At 41.8% G+C, this 21,463-nt stretch overlaps 1 protein-coding gene across 1 annotated transcript; it reads left to right on the top strand.

The window, feature by feature from the left end:
• The first annotated feature begins 3,653 nt into the window (after positions 1–3,653).
• On the top strand, positions 3,654–21,427 carry LOC137790890 (tumor necrosis factor receptor superfamily member 19-like). Its single transcript, XM_068585466.1, has 10 exons — positions 3,654–3,742; positions 4,861–4,952; positions 5,604–5,717; positions 11,108–11,286; positions 11,483–11,568; positions 16,935–17,099; positions 18,624–18,752; positions 18,958–19,060; positions 19,730–19,917; positions 20,656–21,427. The coding sequence occupies exons 2-10, from the start codon at positions 4,887–4,889 to the stop codon at positions 20,658–20,660; spliced, it is 1,035 nt and encodes a 344-aa protein (XP_068441567.1). The 5' UTR covers positions 3,654–3,742; positions 4,861–4,886; the 3' UTR covers positions 20,661–21,427.
• The last annotated feature ends 36 nt before the right edge of the window (positions 21,428–21,463 follow it).

Raw genomic sequence — 21,463 nt, forward strand, 5'->3', positions numbered from 1 at the left:
CCTTCCCTATTATTTCCTCAATACAAATATGAGTTGGCAAATGCAATAATCTTATCATTGTTTTTTTATTTGAGGTTATTACAGATTACAGTTAAACCTGGTGGCACACTCTAGGTTCTGTTTCATTCATACAGATAATGATGCCACTCTATTTTGCTGTATGCTAATTTCAGGATGAACATTCTGCATATGTACTGCCATTCGTAGCAGAACTTAAATATGCTGTTGATGTGTCATTACGGGTTTGTATAGGCTCCATCCCTGCTCTATTACACTGCAGGTTGTCAGCGTGATTAAGTGACTTCTAAATAGCATATCCCCACAAGTGACTGCTTGCAGCTGCATTACTTTGATTAGCCTGAGCGTTCTTATTTCGTTGAATTCTGGGACGTGTAGTCAGTCGCCAGCACACTGCAGTCCAAGATGCGCATCTCAACTTAATCCAACAACAACATCCCATTAAAGATGATCAGCCACATTTTGTTAAGGCCGAGGTTGTATCCGATTAAAATAATTCACACTGCATTAGACAACACATTAGGAAATCACACTGTCCATATACTTAGTTGCCTTGGCAGCTGACAATTAGAGGATGTTCTGACATTGAAAGGCTGATGCACAAAATATCTCTAATGCTTTGATAGCGTCTTTCAATCTGGTGTCAAATACAGAAGCATTACGGATAAAAATGACATCATCACCTCAAAGTCAAGGACTCAGCACCTAATAAACTGCTCCTAATGACATCTTGGGTTTCTACGCACTTCATCAATTGAGCGCCGTCCTTTGCACAGACAAGACACAAATCAAATCTCAAGCAAACCAATATGCTACAGAACACACAACAATAAGACCCAACACAAAAAAGGCTACGTCAAACTTATCAGAGTAGGCCCCCAAAGGCTACATTAGTGATTTCTCCCTCAAGTCTCATTCATGTTCAATGTAGAAAATCATTGTTTTTACTCTTAAAATATAAATATAGCTACAAAAAAATAAATAAAAAAACATTCGCACTGCTCTGTCATCCCGGTAGCTTATCTCAGTGCCGCATTGGAGAGAGAGAGAGAGAGAGAGTGATACTTACATGAGGAAACCAGCAAGCTGGCTGCAACATCTCTGTCCTGTCCTCAGCACCGAAACCAAGTTCCTTTAAATGACAGTGTCAATTGCACGGTACCCGACCGGAACAGCACAGAGGTGGTATCGTTTGAATGGATTACGTCTTGAGATGCGATAGTTCACAGTCGTGAACACCGCTTGACAGATTCATACTGCAGGGTTTAATGCACAGGTCTCTTAAAGCGACAGCCACAGTACAGAGCTCCGATGGGACAGCGCATATGGGATGGGCCAATAGAATACTTCTACTTGACTAAGACCATTATAGTTGTTAAGTGCACAAATGTGTTGAAAAAGAGGCTACTTTAGAATAGAGTCAAAGCACGTGGAGTGATTTGTGCAATCCACGATTAGAAAATAAAAACGTGCACATTACGACTGTGTCCACTAGTTTTTATTCACCTATGCCTGTATAATTGATAATCATCGGACACATCAGACATTTTGGACACTTAATTATGATTTTTACGTCATGGCTGACAGCTGTGGAGACGCACGACGGAAACTTTCACATCTAAAAAAATTGACGCATTGCATTGTGGGATTGTTTACAGAAAGTGGTGTAGTAGATAATACTGATGCATGTATGCTGTGCAGTATGTAAAGTAGTCTCTGTACAATAAGATATCTTACTTTAGAATTGCTCAATAGACAGTATATAAAGCATGTCAGTAAACACAAAAAAACTTTCAACTAATGAACTAATCCACAATGACACCAACATCCCAGCAGATGGAGACAACAGCAAAGCTTCAATCTCCTGCTACAACTTTTGACTGCAGTACAATCCTCTCACAGCTAGATGACTCATGGCACAGTGAAATGCAGATCAATGGTCTACGGATTTAACATCAACACTGGAAATTAATACATAGAGTATACACATCAAAAGAAGTTGTTTGAATATTTGTATGTGACTACTACAGTGTGAAACTATTGTTGTTATAATTTCATGAAAAAAGAGCAAAACTCACAGAGGAGCTAAAATAACTATGACAGACTTTTAATTCAGGCTTATGAATTAATAAAAAATATGTATGTCATGCTGCGTCATACGCATTAAGCATTTGGTCAATTGATATTCCATAACAGACAAGAAAGTAATAGCTAATTACACTTGAAAAGTATACACTGATTTCCTGGAATTGATACACAGAACATGCCCAGACATGTACAGTAATTGGCCACTTTTGCTGCAGTGCTGAACTTTTGTCCTCTGTGTTTTTGCCTTGATGCAGACACACTTTTGCACACTGCATACTGTTTTTTTCTCCTGAGGTGGATAGGATCATGTACATATGATCGTGTACATTTTGTGTCAGCGTGGCCTTTGTCAAATAAGTTAAAGTTGCAGCTCATATTGCTGCAATCACAAATTATTGTCAAATCAACAAATGTTTTACAAAAATGAAGTCAATCTTATGTTTGTAGAAAGAAAGGTAGTTCAATATTATAATATAGGACAAATAATAATGTCATTTTATTGTACATTTAGATTAAAACTAATCTTTACTGGATTTTAAATAGTTCATATTTTTCTGTATGTATATTTTACTTTTTTTTATAATTTGTATTAAACAACATAATAACATGTTCAGTTATGAGTGGCCCAGCATTTAAAAATAAAAGTCATATTAACTGCATGGAATAGTTTGTGTTCATGAATGACAAATTTATTTTCCGGTGTGGAAAAATTATCAGTAGCTTGACATTGAACCCTGCCCTTCCCCAGCAGATGGGTGAACAACTCAGCCGAGGTTCAGCCAATCCTGGAGCGGCTCACTGATGTCATGACATCTGCAGCTCACAGAGATGAAAGCTTCCCAAATAATTTAATGTCGACAACCTCCAAATAGACAGGCAGATTAGACTACAAACCAGCATCGCGTGTCAAGAGGAGTCGCTTTTCAAGAAAAAAAGGAAAAGTTTGCATCTCTATTCACTCTAGAGCAGTTGTTCTGTGTAGTTATTGGTCTAGTCACATAAAGTAGCCTACAGATGAGGTTCAACTTGTCAGTGGGGACCGGCATGGACACTTAAAGGACCACCTAAAGGTCCCCAAACCACAGTTTGGGAGTCTCTTGGCTGGTGCTCAAAATTCAGAAGATTGACTGCACTGAAACAAATAAACCACACACGCGCGCGCGCACGGACACACACACACACACACACACACACACACACACACACACACACACGCGCGCGCGCACACTGAGGGGAGAGAGAGAAAATCGTCATCTTCCGATTCGACATCCGTTAAAACAACCTACTTCATCATTTCCATCGACTCAATTTAAACCATCTTAAAGGAAACGCTCCCATTGAACCCCCTTTGCTTTAAACTGAGTCCAGTCAGCGTGGTGCGTTTGGCTCTCTGCGGGATATCGGGTGTTTGATGTCGGCAGGCTGATCACAGATCAGATACACGCGCTTCAGGTCCATAAAGGCCGCCACCCCTCTCTCTCTCCTCCCTCCTCCCCTCTCCTCCCTCTCTCTTTGATCTGGCCGCCGTAGTCCTCGCGCTGCTGCCGCTGCTGCTCTGTGTTGTGCTGGGCTGGAGCTGCAGCGCTGACATGGTGAGCGGACCGGTGCGGGAAACACACCACCACACCTCTCACCGGTAAGCTTTTCGACTTTTAACAACCAGTACTTTGTTCAACAGGGTCTTTTATTTTTTTCAAGCAGGTAAGCAGCGCTTGTGTCAGTTGTGTGGGGGCATTCACACGTAACGCACGACAAAACGATATGGGAGAAGCCTTTGGTTCATTTCAGAATAACGTTACAAGACGTTACATTTCTAACTACTCTCTGACTTTACGTTACATTGTATTACTATGGCGAGACAAGACAAACCGACGATGATGTAGTTTTAAAGTCACGAGTTGGTAAACTGCGGATAGCCGACACAGTCGCCTCACGCGCAAGCCTGTTGCTGCATGCACATTTGAAGGATTTCGGGGTGACAATATTATAGGGGTTTTCTGACTTAAAGTCGCTTTTATGTCATGCTCCTGATGAAAAAGGGTTCCTCACTTAAAGCAATAGAAGCTTTCTGAGCTTCAAAGTGCTGAAGCGATGCAGCTCCGGATGTGACTTTAAATCAAACAGCATCAGCTTGCTGCAACTCTGCTATAATTGTGCACGTGCGAGAGGCTTTTTTCTTCTTTTCTTAAGTCGCTTATAATGCTTTATTTTAGAAACATTTGTTTTTAGATGTGTTTCATCTCCCCCCAAGTCCCATTGCCCCCTTTTTAATAGCCATTTACAGCCCCACTGTGACAGTTTCATATGTATAAATGGTTGTTATAATTCTTCAGACGAGCTACATTGATGTTTACAGTGTCTGGCATAGCACAACCCATGACTCAATGTTTTGATGACATCCAAATGTAAATGTTTTCTACAAGTTGTGAATCATTTTCTTCACATTTTCCAGCCTGACATGTTTGATTTCTTTGGAAACTTTGTAGTGCAGTAGAATATTCAATATAATTCCTTGGGTTTGAATAAAGACTGGCTGCACAGCACGGTCGTATTGACTGACCAAGCTGTCTGTGAGGTACAAACTGGAACTTCCCTGTATTGGTTGTAATAATAAAAACAAACAAAATCGTTTTACCTTAAAAAATGTACGCAGACAAATATATTTTTCTTGTTGATTAGTTATTAAGTGTGTGTTTTAGAGAGGAGACAATATAATAGTATAATTAATCTCAGTCTTGTATTCTTTTTTTTCAGCTGCAGGCAACAAGTGGCTCATCAAAATGGTCAGCTTTCTTCAACATACCTTTTCACTTCTACTAGCTGTGCACGTCATATATTCAACTCTGGTAAGCGAGTGCATTATATGTACCATTTCAATCTGACTGTTCTACTGTTCAAGTTTATTTTTGAGCAATAGAAAATAATGGGTCTCAATTCAAGTTCCTCTTACTGACTTTTTCCGAAAGCTTTCAACCGCTTTGCGTCGCATTCTCTATGAAAACTGAGCAAACTTTAAACTTTTGGGGAAAAAACTAAAATAGAGCTGCAGATGCTTCAAACTGGTTTTTGCACAAACTTGCACACATGAACTTGAACTGCACCACACATGCCAGTGTTTAAAAAGCAACTCTGCTCGCACTGTTTGAAGTCTTTGCTGTTTGAAGTCTTTGCTGGCTACACTCTGACAATGCTAAGTATCATTTTACCTTTGTCCAATGCACCGTCCTGATTATATTCGCTATCTACATTCCCGTCTCGGGTTTTTGGCAGTACCAGTATTGTTGCTTGGGACTTAGATTCTGCTGCTGCAACTGGGCCGTTTACCCACGGGGCTCATTAAAGTTTCACCTTATCTCATCCCAATAGTATCAGACTCGACCCCTTCAACAGTTTGAAGAGAGAATATGACGCATATCTGTTGATTCAGTCTGCTTCAGATGAAAGTGGTGATGACATACAAGAATCTCTAACTTTCACTAAATGACTGTCCTTCTCAGATTCCTGTGGGGGCCGAGGAGGAGACCAGAGAATGCAGAGAACAGGAGTACAGGGACCGTTTTGGGAACTGTAAACCCTGCAAGCAGTGTGATGCCGGACAGGAGCTATCAAAGGTTGGAAAAACATTTCTTGAGACTTATTGTGTTTTTATACATTTGCATGTATTAAATAGAGCAACCAAAAAAAGGAGCATTTATTTTGTAAAGCTGCTGAAACAAAAATATATTGTTGATTTGTTATTTCAAGAAAAGGAAAGTGTAGCACAAGCGATCATAACAGGTCTCTTGAGTCAACTTCCTTACACTGAAAAGAAGTGGGATGGATCATTCTTGTGGTAACAAAAAAAAAAAAGAAAACCGTTGGGTTTGTGAAAAGAATGGACATCACTGTTTAGAAAAGTGTATCTTATCCAGGAACCAACATTATTTATTACTTCCTCTCTTTCGAACAGAGAACAGCCAAGTCGTTACTAGCTTTTGTAAAACACCGACCCCTCTTTAATCAGTCACACCCATACTTTTGACCTTCTGCAGCTGAATGGCTTCCATTGTTTTTTCCCATTGCACCCCGTCCAACTTATTGTCTTTACTGTTTGAAGCAAGCCATGCCTAAGCTTGCTGCTCTCTCGACAGGGAATACAGTTTTTTCCACCACCTTAGCCACAGGTTTTTGTGTGCTTTGTACAAACAGGCCTCTATGGTGTACGCTAAGACTTTCCTCTGGCAGGCAGCAGCTCGGCACCTCCTTTTGCAAGTGTAGGCATTGATGTACAGGCGAGCGAAGTGTAATAACTGAATCAGTTCGTGGCAAGCAAACATATTAGGAAACCCTTTCACATTTATGATGGATTTAACTGTACATATGGTACACAACAAAAGCTCTTAATCCAAACAAGTAATGTTGTGTATTATAAGACACTTTGCAAAATGTCATTACATAAAATGATTCGATAATTCGAACTGTGGCGTTTTCTTTGTTTCAGTATTTAAAAAAGGTTTTTGTAAATGTTTAAAGGTGAGGAGCCAGCAGCCACATTGATTTAATATCAAAAGACATGATTGCATAACATTCTTAACACAACTTAAATTCTATCGGAGGTAAATTGAACAGTATCCACCCATTTGGCAGATTCCTCTTCTTTTTTTTTAAAGTTTAAAGTCACACACACAAAAAGGAAGTAATCATAACTAAAACATAAAACGCTTGATTGGAACCTGGTGTTACTCCCAAAGTGATTGACAGGTCTTTTTATTCTTTTTAAGTAATTCACAGAGTAACAACCACGCTAACACCCCATTTATATCAACAATCATCAATTAAATATTTGAGACGTACTTAAGTGTAATGCAATACGGTTCAACAGCCCACAGAACAACCACGAAATTAAACCAAAACAGTTTAAAGAAAAGTGAACATAATAACCTTCATAAAGGTAGATCTATAGCAGGGCTCTTGGATCAGACTAACTAGATGTACCTATTAAACTAGCAACTGAATGCATATTTTGATATACGTGCTATTTATATAGTCAAAAGATAATGAACAGGCCAAGAAAACAAGAAAAGACTGTCAGCTAAATGGCTTAAGTAGCACATTTTGATCACCTAAATTCACTAAGACATACGTTTACTTTAATAAAATGGCATGCTTTGACTGTTCTGTGAATAAAAATCAGTTGAGTTTACACTCCACTACATCTTTAAGTACTGGTGAAAAAACCTGACATCTGTTGCACACATGCATTTAAGTCGAGTTGCCTTTAATCTCAGTGCACACAGACATGCACTCTGTGGTTGGTAATACGCTTCAGTAGTCCTCGTGTTCTTCAGCCAGCTCAACAGGCATGAATGCTGCTGGCCACCCTGGGGTCCTGGTTAATAATTGGCTGCCTCATTCTTTCTCTGAAGGTAGCGGGACGCCGGCTCACAGTGGCGACCTAGGCCTGCACTCGGAGAAAGTTTCCCAGAGAAACAACTTCTGATCTGAGCTCTGCGTAACCAAGACAATCTGTCCATATTCTGAAAGGCATGGCTGGACGTTGGGAGGGAAGCAGACTTTTGGAGTCACTCTGTGCAGCTGCCATAGAGATCCCAGAGGAATGTGCCCCAGTTTGCTCTGGAAGTTTGCCTCTGGAAGCCGCTCTTTAGGCGAGCTGACAAACATCAATTAGCCTCTTCACACCAACTGTAGCTAAAAGAGCCACCCACACAGAGGGAATGACCATTAAAACCAGTTATTCTTTTTCAGACATATTTCATTCTAGGTTTTCATTCATAGTAAGTTGCCTAGTCTCTTGTGTTGTCAAGCATGAAGGAGAAGGGGTGAATTGCCTTCCAGTACATGCTGGAAAACTGCCAGTGGCACAAAAAAAATGAGAGACAGGAACACAACTTTGATGTGTCAAGTATGTAGCGAGAGTGTAACATTTCCTTCAGCCACGCTCCCAGGGCAAAGGGCTCATGCATGGTACTGGCTAAAGGGAGAGACAAAGGAGTGCATAAGCAGCAGAAGGGTCAAAATCACAGTTGCTAGACATCAGCTGCTGCTGCTGCTGCTGCTGCTGCTGCTGCTGCTGCTGCATCTCTGGTGTCTAAAGAATCCAGTCAGTAAAACAAAAAAGTGTAAAAGAGAGAGGAAAACAAAAACCGCAAGAGTGTGTTTAGTCCCAGACAGAGTACAGCTGTAACTAACATGCATTGTTTTCAGCTTTGTTTCATTACCAGATCAGATGACTGCCACCCCCTCCCCCCCTTGTGATTCCCTCCTAATCTCAGAAATATCTCTACGTCTGAACATGCTTCAGGTCCCAGCCAGCGCTCCCCTCCCCTCCCCTCCACACTGCTGTTATGCTTGGCAGTCTCACCCAAACTAGATCAGGAGATAGGGCAGGGAAATGGGATGTTAAGCATCTGCTTTGTTTTGTTTTGTTTGTTTTTGGGATGGCTTTGACGTCAAATCAACTTAAAGTACATGCACACTTCAATGTTAAAATACTTTTAAATATTTTTTTCTGGAAGTTTATTTTTTCCTTGTAGTACTTTCCTTGTAGTTTTCTTCTCAAATGTGTAGTATTATCATCCCATCTATTTCAATCATATACACATTATCTACCCGAAAAGCAATATCAAAACAATGAATGTAGAGAGCTAACTTGCTCATGTGTTTTGTGGTATTTTTGTAATTACTGCATCTTCCACACACCCTGGAGATACTGTCTTTTCAGGGAGGACACACACACACACACACACACACACACACATATATATATATATATATATATATATATATATATATATATATATATATATATATATATATATATATATATATATATATATATATATATATATATATATATATATTGATGTTGGTTGTTGTTTTATACATTGTGTTTTTATATAACATTAACATAAACATCACAGATTACCACAGAGTCTTCCTCTCAGCTGCTAAACTGGACTCAGTCTGTGCAGGATGTCAGCTCTGTACAGCTTTGTAAGCAGGGATAAAAGAACAAAGACACCCCTCCTTGATGATCTGTGCTGCCTGGATCAAAGAGGCAGGAGTTGGCTCTAGCTCGCTTTTGTTTCAGTGCTCTGACCTGCTCGTGTCTACGTGGCATCAGCCCCCATCCTGCCATGTGGTGCCCCACAGGCAGAGCTTGTGCCAGTGCTGGGCTTAGAGGATACGAATCATCGCCGGTCCCCTTCCTTCATGTGGAAGTTGGTCACAGAAGTTCTGTGAGGTGCCCTGCAGTGGCCGGGCCTACCGCCCTTTTATCAGAACTAGTATGAGGGTTGAGTGCTGTGGTAGTTTTCCAGCCTCCCCTGGCTCAGTCTGAGCTTCATTCCCCTCAGACAGGCAATACTATGGCTTGCAACAGTGGGCGGCCAAGTCTTCTTTATTCTGCCTTTCCCCTTTTTATCACTCATCAGCCACCCCTTTTCTGTTTCTCACTCTTTCTCTGTCTCTTCCTTTCCCTCCCACTGTCCCGTCTCCCCCTCCCCACACCTCCACTGTTCCCTGCTCTGCTGGAGAGCAAGGCCTTTTATGGAGAGTTCATAACAACAGCTGCAATAGTCCAGCCCTAGCTTGTCCACCTCGGGCCCCGGCCTGGCCCAAGGGTTCAATATCAGGCTCACATGTGTTTGGCTGAAAGGAGTGAAATCCTCATCTTCCGTCCCGACTCGATGGTGCCATCATACGATCGCATCTTTGCCTTCCCCTTTTTATTTCTTGCCAGCCTGCTTCCCCAAAACCCAACCCCCATATCAGACTCTTGTGCCCACATTCCAGCAGGACTGCATGCCCCGGCAGTGAAATGGGACACGGGCGATGAGAGAAGAGAAGAGAGAAGCCCTGTTTGGAGCTGGCCTTCACTTTAATGATATATGAGCACCCCCCACCTCCTCCACCCTCCCCATGTCTATCCTTCTGGCGTTGGATTGCAGTGTGGCAATGCTGGACAACAGGAGGGCAGCTGCTATAGAGCTGATAATGAATGATCAATGTATGATGTCATCCCTGCGGGATCTTTTCACTCAGTGCGGTGTACAGTAATATCAGCTGGCATGTAAATGTCAGTTTGTCATTGAGGTCACCAGTCTTTCAACATAGCTTTTAGGGATGTGAAAGAGAACCAATTAGGAAAGAGACTAAACAAGACTGGCATTGGAAATACATAATTACATTATTAATACATTTGGGGTTCATTCAGTGTTGATATTTGATTCCTCTCACCATAATTTATGCTTCTAAACTATATACGGCTTCTGCCACATTGACAGTTGCGGTATATAACATAAAAACAACGTGAAATGTCAATCTGAGTGTGAAATATAAATAACTCATACAACCAAACACAATACAGTTTTCAGTTTTCAAGAAAACTATTTTAAAAAGTGTTGTTTTTAAAACTTTTTTTTTTTTTTGTTGCTAGTTTCAGGTGAACAAATCATCAAAAGATGGTCCAGCATTAGATCAGTCACACATCAGTCACACGGTAGTAGGAAGCTGTAGGAAGCTGTGCTTTTTAAGTGCACTTTTCAATTGTTGACAAAAAGAGTATTCAGGTTATTTTCTCCATACACCTCTCCATAATCCTTGCGCCCTCACTTTCCTTTGCTTGCCAGCCTCTCAATCAACTGGACCCTCACGGAGTCTGCTTGGAGAGGGAGTCGCACAAAAACGCAGCAATAAACTTGCAATAATACAACAGTGGGTGTCCCCTACGGCCTTTGTTATTCAAATGCCTGGCCTTTCTAGGTCTTGCAGCGGAAGGCCGCTCATTCATACTAAGAGAGTCAGGGAGATTATTGCCAGTGTAAGATGGACTCTCAAAAGAGGCAGGCCATTGTTATCTTTTGATCCCGCGGGCCAAGATCATTCTTTAATTCAGACCCCCGGTAGTCCATATTCAAGCCCTCTTTTCACCAGCTGCACATCTCTCCAAACCACCGACCCCACCTCTTAACCGGTGTATTTCTCCTGTTAATCCCCCCAGGAATGTGGCTTTGGTTATGGAGAGGATGCCCGGTGCGTGCCCTGCCGGAGCAGTCGCTTCAAGGAGGACCGGAGCCTGCAGAAGTGCAAGCCCTGTCTGGACTGTGGCCTCATCAACCGCTTCCAGAAGGGCAACTGTTCCACCACCAGCAACGCTGTGTGCGGCGACTGTCTGTCGGGGTGAGAGGACAGACACTTCTCCACTGGACAGTTGTGTTTTTGACATAGATTACTTACTTTTTACAATGATAGTCGGAAAAGGAAGGAATAAGAAAGTAATAACTTTAAAATGTAACAACACTATGAACTTGGTTTGTGCAGGTTTGCTGCTCATGACATTTTAATGTTAAAACTTGTCATTTTGTGTGTTCAACAGATATTACAGGAAGACAAAATTAAGTGGTTTCCAAGACATGGAGTGTATACCCTGCGGGGACCCTCCACCTCCATATGAGCCTCACTGTAAGCACCTTTACTTTCTTTTACCTCCTCTAACAGTTGGCCCGAACATCAGTGGGACATTCTGTTAAATGTTCCCATGAATACAGGCTATTCATCCCAGCCCACAATAGGTGATTTTTTTAAGATGAAACAAGAGGGATAGTCCAAAAGCAAACATCACCAGCTACAGCACACTATAAAACTCATAGTCAAATGCTATCCGAACCAAAAGCCTAGTTACAGTGCCACCACAAAGCCTGCACACACACTCACTCACACAGACTCACACAAAACATGCCAGCACAAGGTTTTTGGTGTAACCAGAACTACGGACTTTAAAGGGTGGAGCAAGCCAAAGTTCATTCAGTAAGTCTCACTGAGTCAAGCAGCAATGCTATATGTGCAAATAAATGCTTGGATTTACAAACTGAGCAGTTGAAAAGCTGAAATGGATATCACTAACATAATACTGGATTTGCCAACACTGGATTATGATGGCTCAGAATGTCACTCTTTTTTGGCACTCAGTTTGGATTAAATGAGCCGACTTCCTCGAACAATACCTCTATTGATATTTCTGCAGAAAATATGTCTCAATCGTAAAAAAAAACAAAAAAACTTGACTACACTGTTTACATGCTTTTGTTTTAGCACCAGTATGCTGGTTCAAGCAGCACAATTGATTTCCATTTGTACCAACCCCAAGGTATCCATACTATATTAGGGTGATATTATCCATTATGCAAAAAGGAGAGACAAGTTGTTTTACAGTATTTTTCACAAAGCAGGACTCACATTCCAGTCGGCTACAGATCCAATTAACGCCCGTCTTCCGGCCGTAAGAAGTAGTTAAGCACAGGTTTCCACGTATAAAACCAACAGGCGAGTGAACTTGTACCTTTCGTAATTGAGTGTGACTTCCTGCTGATGGAGGAGGCTGCAGCTGTTTCTGAGGAGACTTTTTTGGCAGAGCAGTCCCAGCCAGGGTTAACACCCCCGTGTTAAATATATATGGAGACATCTCTGGGATATCACACAATAAAAAAAAAAAACCTGTTCACTCACAAGCTCCAAATGTGAATAATGTGATTTCACATTTTTTTATTTAGTCTTTTACTGTCTATATCTTTTTTATTGTACATTGTTGGAGTGTTGTGTGATGAACGCCGGCCTTGAGACAACTGGCCTTCCTCCTCACTGGCCTATCTGTGCAGCTTCCCGTTTTGATACGAGAGGAGGCCCGCAAAACAAAATGGCCATTGTTGTCTGTGAACATAGCTGGTAGTTAGGTCCTACAGGGACTCTCAGTGGAGCATTTCCAAATGCTTGAAAGTCCTGCTCCCTCCCTCCAGTGTTATCTGGAGGAGGGTGGTGAAAACTTGAAGGGCAGATCATTCTGTTAAGTCACACTGTGCCCGGAGGCAACGGTGCATCTGGGCAGAGGAGGCAGTCGCCGTCTGGGGTGGACTGTAAACTTGGCCCCCTCCCTCTCCTCCCTTTCCTCTCCTCCCTTTCCCCCAGTGGCTTTTTGGAACCGAGTGAAAAAGGAGATTGTGTTTTATGGATTCCTTCAGCCTCTCTAATGTGTTTCATCTGCTGGAGTCCTTCACGTGTCACGGTAGATCTGACGAGACCGCGCTATCACACACAGGCACGCAGACAGATGTCGCTTGTGGTGACGAACCCCACGGAAGAGTATCACCTGACTTTGCAGTTTCACTCAGCTTTACGGAAGATTTTCTTATCTTTCAGCGTATTGTTTTGGTTTCACGGCCCGCAGCTGTGATGTTTTGGTTCACTTTCTCTGTTGAATCGGTCGTCAGTGGAGCTTTCAGCCGCTGAAGAGCCAGATATTTCCCTCGGGAGTTGGTGGAGACTAAAACTGAGACACACACAGGCATGCAGAGAGATATATGCACGTACGCTTAGCTTATCCCTGACATGTCCTTTTTACTATTTCCAACTCGCTCGACACGAGATGGGCATCTTATCTTTCTTTGTTCAGTTAAAAGAGAAACGATAGTGTGGTTTCGAAGTGCGCCCACAAAACATCAGTTTGATTTCATCCAGGATATCCCTTCCTTCTCAAAGGACATACTTTCAAGAAATTCAATGATTTGCTGCTTATCCTGCAACTAAAAGCGACCGTGAACATAATCAAATAAACTTCTGTCCCTCCTGATAACCGCAACCCTCCATCTTGTGACGTGAAGAAAACATAATCTGTATTCTCTCGTGCAGCATGCTTACTAACTTCAAAGGTTCATGCAATCACTTCTCACCACAGATGGCAAAAAGCACATTCCTAGCTACAATTGCCTGCCAGCGATTTCAAACTAGAGCCATTATATCATGCTCAGATGTCAGCAGTGAGAATGATGATCTAATTGCGGATTGGTTTATCGTCACCGCTGTCTTAATTACATTATCATGCAAATATTAAACCCACAACAACAATATTACAAGAAGTGGTGATTTGACTATTAAGTGTTTTACCACAAACGCAGCCTTGCTTTTGGACAGTTGTAAATCATTCCAGCAGATACTTTAAAATAGTAATTTAATATGTTGTTGGGTGTACCTCCTGCAGAAATGCAGTAAACATTCAGAAAGAGATCCTGTACGGAATATATTTGCAGCGAGATAATCCAAAAAACAGACTTCCATGTAAACACTCTAATACAATAAACTGAATTGACGATCAAACATTAAATAAAATAACAAATGATCTGATGCTTTAGAAATGGCATCAAATCACACGAAGCTCTTACATTTCAAAAATGTAAGCCGGAGTGGGCAACAGCTAATCATAATTATAAATCACATTTTCATATTTACTGAATTATAATTTTGAATATGTTCAAGTTACTGTAGAGCTGACTAGAGACAACAAATCTTTAGAGCTACTTTTAGCTGCTAAGTAGTACTTAAGCCTCTTAATGTATTGTAATGTATACTGATTCAGATCAATGCCTTCATTGGTCCTCACATAACGATTGAATGAAAGTGACCATTATAAATGTCTTTACATTAAAGAGAAAACACTCTATTCATTGATCTTCCCTGTAAAGAGCACCAGAGGACTGAAACATATTAATTTTTTTATTTCTGCTATTCAGAGTTCTGCGTAAAGAAGGGATCAGTTCTTTTAAAGAACCTCTTAAAAGAGTTTATAGTAACAAAAGTCAAAGATTTCTCTGAGGTGTAAGGAAGTGCTCCTTTTATTTGGAGTATGTGGCATCCCAGTAAGTCAACAGGCTGGGAGTGCATGAAAGGCTGTGGTTTATTGGTCTGGTTTGTGTGGAGATAATATCAGCAGGTGAGGTCTCTTCAATGGACCAGTGTTTATCTGTGTTTGCTGCAGCTGCGGGGCCTCTGATAACAGCCGGCCTTTGTGTTGTGCGACAGATGATGCTCACCTTGGATGAGTTGAGTTTGACCTTGACAATGAAGACCAAACGTAAACACAATGGTTAGATGTCATTTAAAGAATACCAATACAGTGCAGTGTCTCTGTATATGGCTAGTATTATGCTAATCCCTGCTGTGACAATTCATTATGAGTCTCAAACTTGAAGATAAAATATGGGGATTTTAGACTGTCATCCTATTTAACATTGTCTGCTGTAATACATCTATTTTTTATACAGTATATTATTGTTGATAGTGAGAAGGTGTCTTATGTAAACTGCAAATTATTGAGATTATTTGCAGTGATTTGAGCTCCTGTAACAGTTTTTAGGATTTGGAATTTGGCACTATGTTTTATTGACAAGTTACTACTTTGTGCTTTAAAAATGCGTCTTTATTTTTCTCTCTGGGTCAAACTAAGCTTCGAAGTGCTGCTTTGAGGTGTTTTTTTTCCTCCATTAAAAGGAATGTTAAAATACCCTTATCCCCTATCTGGCTGAATAAAAAAAAAACTGCCCAAAGCTAAAGTGATGTTTACAGTGCATAACAAAGAGCTCTTGGATGTGAAAAGGTGGAAACCAGTTCCCTTTGTGATTAATGTACTGAAAAGCAAACAGCAGGGCTCACTGAAAAAAGATTTTCTCAAACAAAAAGTCATTCCCTGTATTTGCGATATTCATCAACAATCTCTCACAATCTTTCCCTCACACACACACACACACGCACACACACACACACACACACACACACACACATACACACACACAATTACCTGTTCTGTTTCAGTGTCAGACCAGCCTATGTTTAATGTTTGCTTTGCAATAACTCTCCTGATCATACAGACATTAATCAGGAAAGATTATATTTGATTGCTGATAATAATCCGAGAGAATTATGTTAAACTACATCTACATGACCTCAAAGAGAAATGTCACTCAACTTGAGAATGCAGGTGTGCTGCTGTTTCTTCCCCAACTCCCTCTTTAAGCCAGAGCGGAGGTCGCCGCGACTCAAGTGCCGATGTCACACTGCTCCCTGATTATTGCACAGGATGTCTGAAAATGCAAATCACTCAGTTGTGTTCATCCCTGTGCAAGAAAATGTCAATCAGGGTGAGAACGATTGGACGTTTGAATTAGTTTGTCACTTTGCTACTTCTTCATACGATTTGGATCACACACTGTGCCTTTATCTCTGAGTGCTTGAAAGAATAAAAACAAGTAGCAGATGCCAATTTTTTAAAGCCACTCCATCTGTCTTTCGTTTATATATCCAGCGTTAAGCGCTATTAAACCCCAATGTTCTGTATTTGTGGTAACTCGTGTGATGAGCAGTATTCTCGAGTCTCTACATGAGTGACCGTGCGAGGGCCCTCGAGCAGGATGAGAACTTAATGATGAAATTGGTGCATGTGCACATAACTCACCACAACAAACACAATGACACACAGAAATGTAACCCCCCCCCAACCCTCTCCCTCCACACTAATATCTAACCCGTTTCAGAAGCCTGACTAGCATGTCAGCCTCTTGATTTCAGGGCTGTGGGACGAGCATGTGAGGGAGCCTGGGGTGGGGAATGTCTGTAAATCATCTTCTGTGGGGAGCGAGACAGAGGCAGATAAAGGGCGAACCCACCACAGGCGTTTTCCCTTTGAACTCCTCTGCGTATTTCATTAGGCTTAAGCAAAGAAGTGACTGGCTCGAGGCTCAAAAGGAGTAATTTGTCTCACGTTACCCGATTCTGATTGGCTGAGGAGCGTCGGATAATACGAAGTAGCCGCTCCTTCATCACGTGCTCCCCAATAACTGCTATTTTGAGAGACGGGGTGTTTGTGTGTTTACGCCGTTCTATTATTGACACCACTCACCAGCCTGAAAAAAAAGTGCACACACTGTCATGTGGTCAATCAAAGAGTCAAACTTTTTTTTTTAATCTGTATTTCACATTCCTCTTCCCCTCCGTCTTCTTCGCAGGCAGCGGGCGTGTGAACCTGGTGCCGCTGCCCTCGGTGGTGACCAGCCCGCGGGACATGGCCCTGGCCGCGGTCATCTGCAGCGCTCTGGCCACCGTGCTGCTGGCCCTGCTGGTCCTGTGTGTCATCTACTGCAAGAGGCAGCTGCTGGAGAAGAAGCCCAGTGGTGAGTCACAACATCTGCACATGCTTTTTTTTTGTGCGTTGCTGAAGAAAAGACTTTTCCGAAATCAGGACCGTGTGTTTCGGGGATGCCGAGAAGAGCGGGAGCTTTAGGGGAGTCTTTAAAACAATTTACTAATGATCGGTGCTTCGGAAACAAATGTACGCAGTCTTTCGACCAATGCAGAGGCCTTAAGGTAGATTATATTTGAACACTATTAAGACTTTTTCTACACCAACTGCGCTCCATTGAGGCACTTTTCACAAGCCAGGGTTGCATGTGGTTTTATGCGATGAGCATCGACCTTTGACCCCGATCCTCACCGTCCTCCCCAGGTGCTGGTAACTCAATACAAAGCCAGTGAATCTCTGTTACAATTTGTTCTCTCGTCAAGATCCAAAATATATTTTTTAAAACATATTCAGTTCTTAGAAAGCCCAAACAAAGAAGATACACATAGTGATAATAAGTTAAAATGTGTTATTTACTTGTGTGTTTTGAGATTACTAAGCTGGAAGCAAAAATCATATTTGTTTTATTATTTCTTAGTGCGCTGCAGGGATCAGTGTTGCGCTAGAGCTAAATATATGCACGTTAAAATATGAGTGCCACATAAAGAGCATTTAATATGGTAAATAAAGAGGTGTATTTATAGCTGGGCGAGCATGATTTATTCGCTCTTTTGTTAACAACATGAACAGAGTGCCACTTCATGTGTCAGCTGTGATCACCAGTGTGAAGCCTCATTAAATCCTGATGTTGCATATTTGTGGGAACTTGTATAATGAGCAGCATTCCGGACGCCAAAAGCGTTTCGAGTATGTGAAACGTCCCAGGGCAAATAATTAATGACATCAGGTTTCCCAGGTAAACGCGCCTGCAACAAATAGTGCTGTGGAAGTTACTAAGGCGTTAGCAGTTCTGAGTTTTTTTCTCACCGTAACGCTGTAAGGTGAATGCGCAAGTTAAGTGTTGCACTTGGTTCAAACATGCACCGTACCAATTCACCCGAGCTGCATCAAAACGCTGACACAGTTGCTTTTCAAATTATACAAAAGAATTTTAATCGGCCTCATGGACCTGAGGGTGGTGAGGCATTTCCCAACACATGAGAGAAAGTAAGTTTAGTGCGATAAACAGCACAACCGTAGCTGGGAGGATTTTCAACTGACAGCAGCAATTACAAAAACACACAAATCCAGGCTGGTTTCTGCATTTTTCGAGAAAAGTAAAAGTGTCCCAACTTCTATGAAGTCATGTTTTATAAATGGCCACATTTGTGGTATTCTAGGTTGTAATAAAGCAGTTGGTTGCGGGACTTTTCACAACCTGGCAACCCAACAGTTATTCTTTTCCATGGCTTGTAACTGTTCTCTTCAGCATTAGCAAACATTAAATAATAATTTATAAAGCTTACATCTTTGATCCTTTATTAATGTTTATATTTAAAGTGATATAAGCAGAAGGTCCCTGCTGTGCTGAGCATGGTTGTATTGTTCAGTGGTTAAGTGCAACATGTTTCCTCAGCTGCTTCTCTGAGGCCCCAGGATTGTCCCTTCAGTGGAGCAGAGCTGTCCTGCCTGGACCCCCGATGGCTCCAAGACCTTCCCCAGAGACCCTGCTGCCAGTGTCACCTCGGCCCCGGACACACCTGCGGTGGGTTGTGGTTCAGACTGAGAGACATTTTGTACAACAGCCCGAAGGCAGATCAAACAACTGACGAGCATAAGGAAAGCATTGTGTTACAACTTTGGTGGTAAACTGTATAGTGGCCTCATTGTGCCTTTTGGACTCGGAGGTGATGGGAGGCGGGTGAATCTTTTTTTTGTTGTTAAATTGTACATGTTTGTGTGATGTCCAGGACCAGTCCACCTGATCCCATCTCTGTGCTGTGATGAGAGCTGCAGTCTGGGCCGCAGCCTGGACAACAGTCCCTTCCAGTCCCAGATGAGCCTCAGAGACCGGTGAGGAAAATAAATGTGTCTGCTCGTTAAGATGAAACTAATGATGGAAACGTTAAAGCTGTATTTCTCCCCCTTTTTGAAGATGAGCGGGTGGTGAGATAGGAGGTCAAAGAGCATAATCACCAACTCAGACTGAACAGCTGCAGATGATATACTCCATATGACATGCACTACATTACTACTGAACATAATACAGCGTTTAATACCTCCATCTACTGCATAAAAACCCTGCTGAAGCTTTACAGCTGGCTAGCGGGCGGACTCAACATGAACCACCCCCAACAAACACAATCATGTAAACTATTGCATTCCTTTGCAAGGTATGTCAACATATAGGAGATGATTACTGTGGCTTAGCTGTGTAGAATATTATACTGTATCAACACGTGAAGTAGGGCGCATGCTTGTGTTTGTATGCTGAGAATAAATGGAAGATTAAAGAACAGTCATTCCTCATTAGCAAGCGTTTGCTACGCCTACAGTAAACCCGGTGAAAAGCGTTGGTGTTCAAGGTGCTGCAGACATCATTTAAATGAGGTTAATTAGATTCTTTGAAGTGTTGAGAACTAACCGAGGGCGTCGTGCATAAACGTGAAGCGCCACTGGGTTTGGCTGTGAACAAGATGTATTAATGGCGCTAACCACAGCTTTCTTTATTATGCTCCCCAGAAATACACATCACGATGAGGAGAGTTTAGAGCCTGCAGAGTGTTTCGGGCAGCCTCAACCTGCAGGAAGACTGGAAGCGGACGAGGATGATGGCGACGAAGAGGAGGGGCGCAAGTCAAGGGAGAATTCACCCGAGATGACCAGAAAGACCTACAGTGAAGCCGTGACAGATGCATCCAGTGAGGAAGGTGAGGAGTCATGTTGCTCACGTGCAAAACCCCGAAAAACCTGTGATTAGATATTAATGAAGCATGTCTTCCTTCTACCAAATGGCCCACACATTTCTTCCGAGTTTGCGCATAACTTCCCTGAATATGAATCAGTTTTGCTCATGAATAGTACGCCGTGTACATGAAGACACTCCCTTGCCAATTATCTGCATCAAAGCAAAGTTAATTTCTTTAGAACATCTTATGGCATACGATGACACATCTTCATGACAGGCTATATTATGATGAATTGATCTATGATATTAAATGGAATGTTGTTAACATACAGCACATACTGTGTTGACATTTTTAATAAAGTTAGATGGCATACTATACAAAGACTTCTTCTATGACATGGATCCCTGGGAAAAATGTGTATGACATACCACACTGACATTTTAATCACTTTGTTATGCCATTTATCGTGTACCATCACATTTTTTGTGACTATACTATGACGTTTCGTCTTGTTTCTTGGCATACTCTTAACTGCAACGGCATTTTTTGTCCTTTTCATTATATATATAGTAATGAGTTAATGATATATCATTTTTATGACATTTTGAGAGACATTTTTAAGAGCAGCTGGTCAAAGAAACAAGAGATGCCACCACTTTGATGTCGACAAGACTATCTGCTCTCAGTCTGGCCCTGATGGCCTCTCGGTGGATTTCTTACTAATCACTGTCGGTGATCCTCTTCCTGCTCTCTTTCCAGGATGACATGGATTTCTTTGGCTCATGTTCCACCCTTGAACCACCCTGGACTCCACACCATCCCGGATGAGATTACTCCCCCCCATCCCTCCGCCCCGCCGTACAGATGAGCAGCAGCCACTCTCAAGCGTGGTCGCACACGCCTCTTTGAAAACGCCGCCGACCTCAGCGTCCCTCGTTGAGGGGTCCAAGTAGAATATGTGCATAGATGCAAACAAAAAGCACTGCTGAGGAGAATCAAAGCGCGAGGGCAAAGGGGACAGAGATACGCAAACATGCACATACACACACACACACACAAAGAATGTGAACTCACTGGCCCAGAGGGTGAAAAATCGAATGAAGTTCAAACGTCGAGGAGTATTGACTTTTTACCGTCGATCAACGTGAATCACAGTGAGCCTCTGCTCTGCCTTGAGAAAGTCTTTCATATCCACATGTAGGAGAACAGAAACTGTACCACTGAACTAGCAGGTTGGTGTCATGAAGCTTTTGTGTGTAAAGGTAACACATTTGAGGTGTGAAGAAAAGTGTCAATAGTTATTATGTTGCACATTGAAGACAATCTTGATAATATGGAGCAAGGTAAAACAAGGAATGTCCAAGTGATAGATTTGTTGTAGATACTGTAAAATATTAAATAGGTACATATTTTTGTAACATAGACATGACTGACAGTATGTTTGCTTTACTTCCCACAGTTATCGTGTTGTTGGTTGTGATTGGTCACATCCAAATATTGTTTTTGTAATTAAACCACTTGAACAAGTTTACATACCCGGGAATTTATTTTCTTTCAATAATTATTT

This window comes from Clinocottus analis, unplaced genomic scaffold (genome assembly GCF_023055335.1).
Source record: "Clinocottus analis isolate CAN_PGR_092001 unplaced genomic scaffold, fCliAna1.0.p SCAF_2, whole genome shotgun sequence".
In the NCBI taxonomy this organism is placed as follows: domain Eukaryota; kingdom Metazoa; phylum Chordata; class Actinopteri; order Perciformes; family Cottidae; genus Clinocottus; species Clinocottus analis.

Excerpts from the sequence above, each read along its gene's own strand:
- LOC137790890 (XM_068585466.1), top strand. The coding sequence starts at position 4,887 with ATGGTCAGCTTTCTTCAACATACCTTTTCACTTCTACTAGCTGTGCAC. Across the intron at positions 4,953-5,603 it reads ACGTCATATATTCAACTCTG|ATTCCTGTGGGGGCCGAGGA; the intron begins GTAAGCGAGTGC and ends TGTCCTTCTCAG. Across the intron at positions 19,061-19,729 it reads CAGATGAGCCTCAGAGACCG|AAATACACATCACGATGAGG; the intron begins GTGAGGAAAATA and ends TATGCTCCCCAG.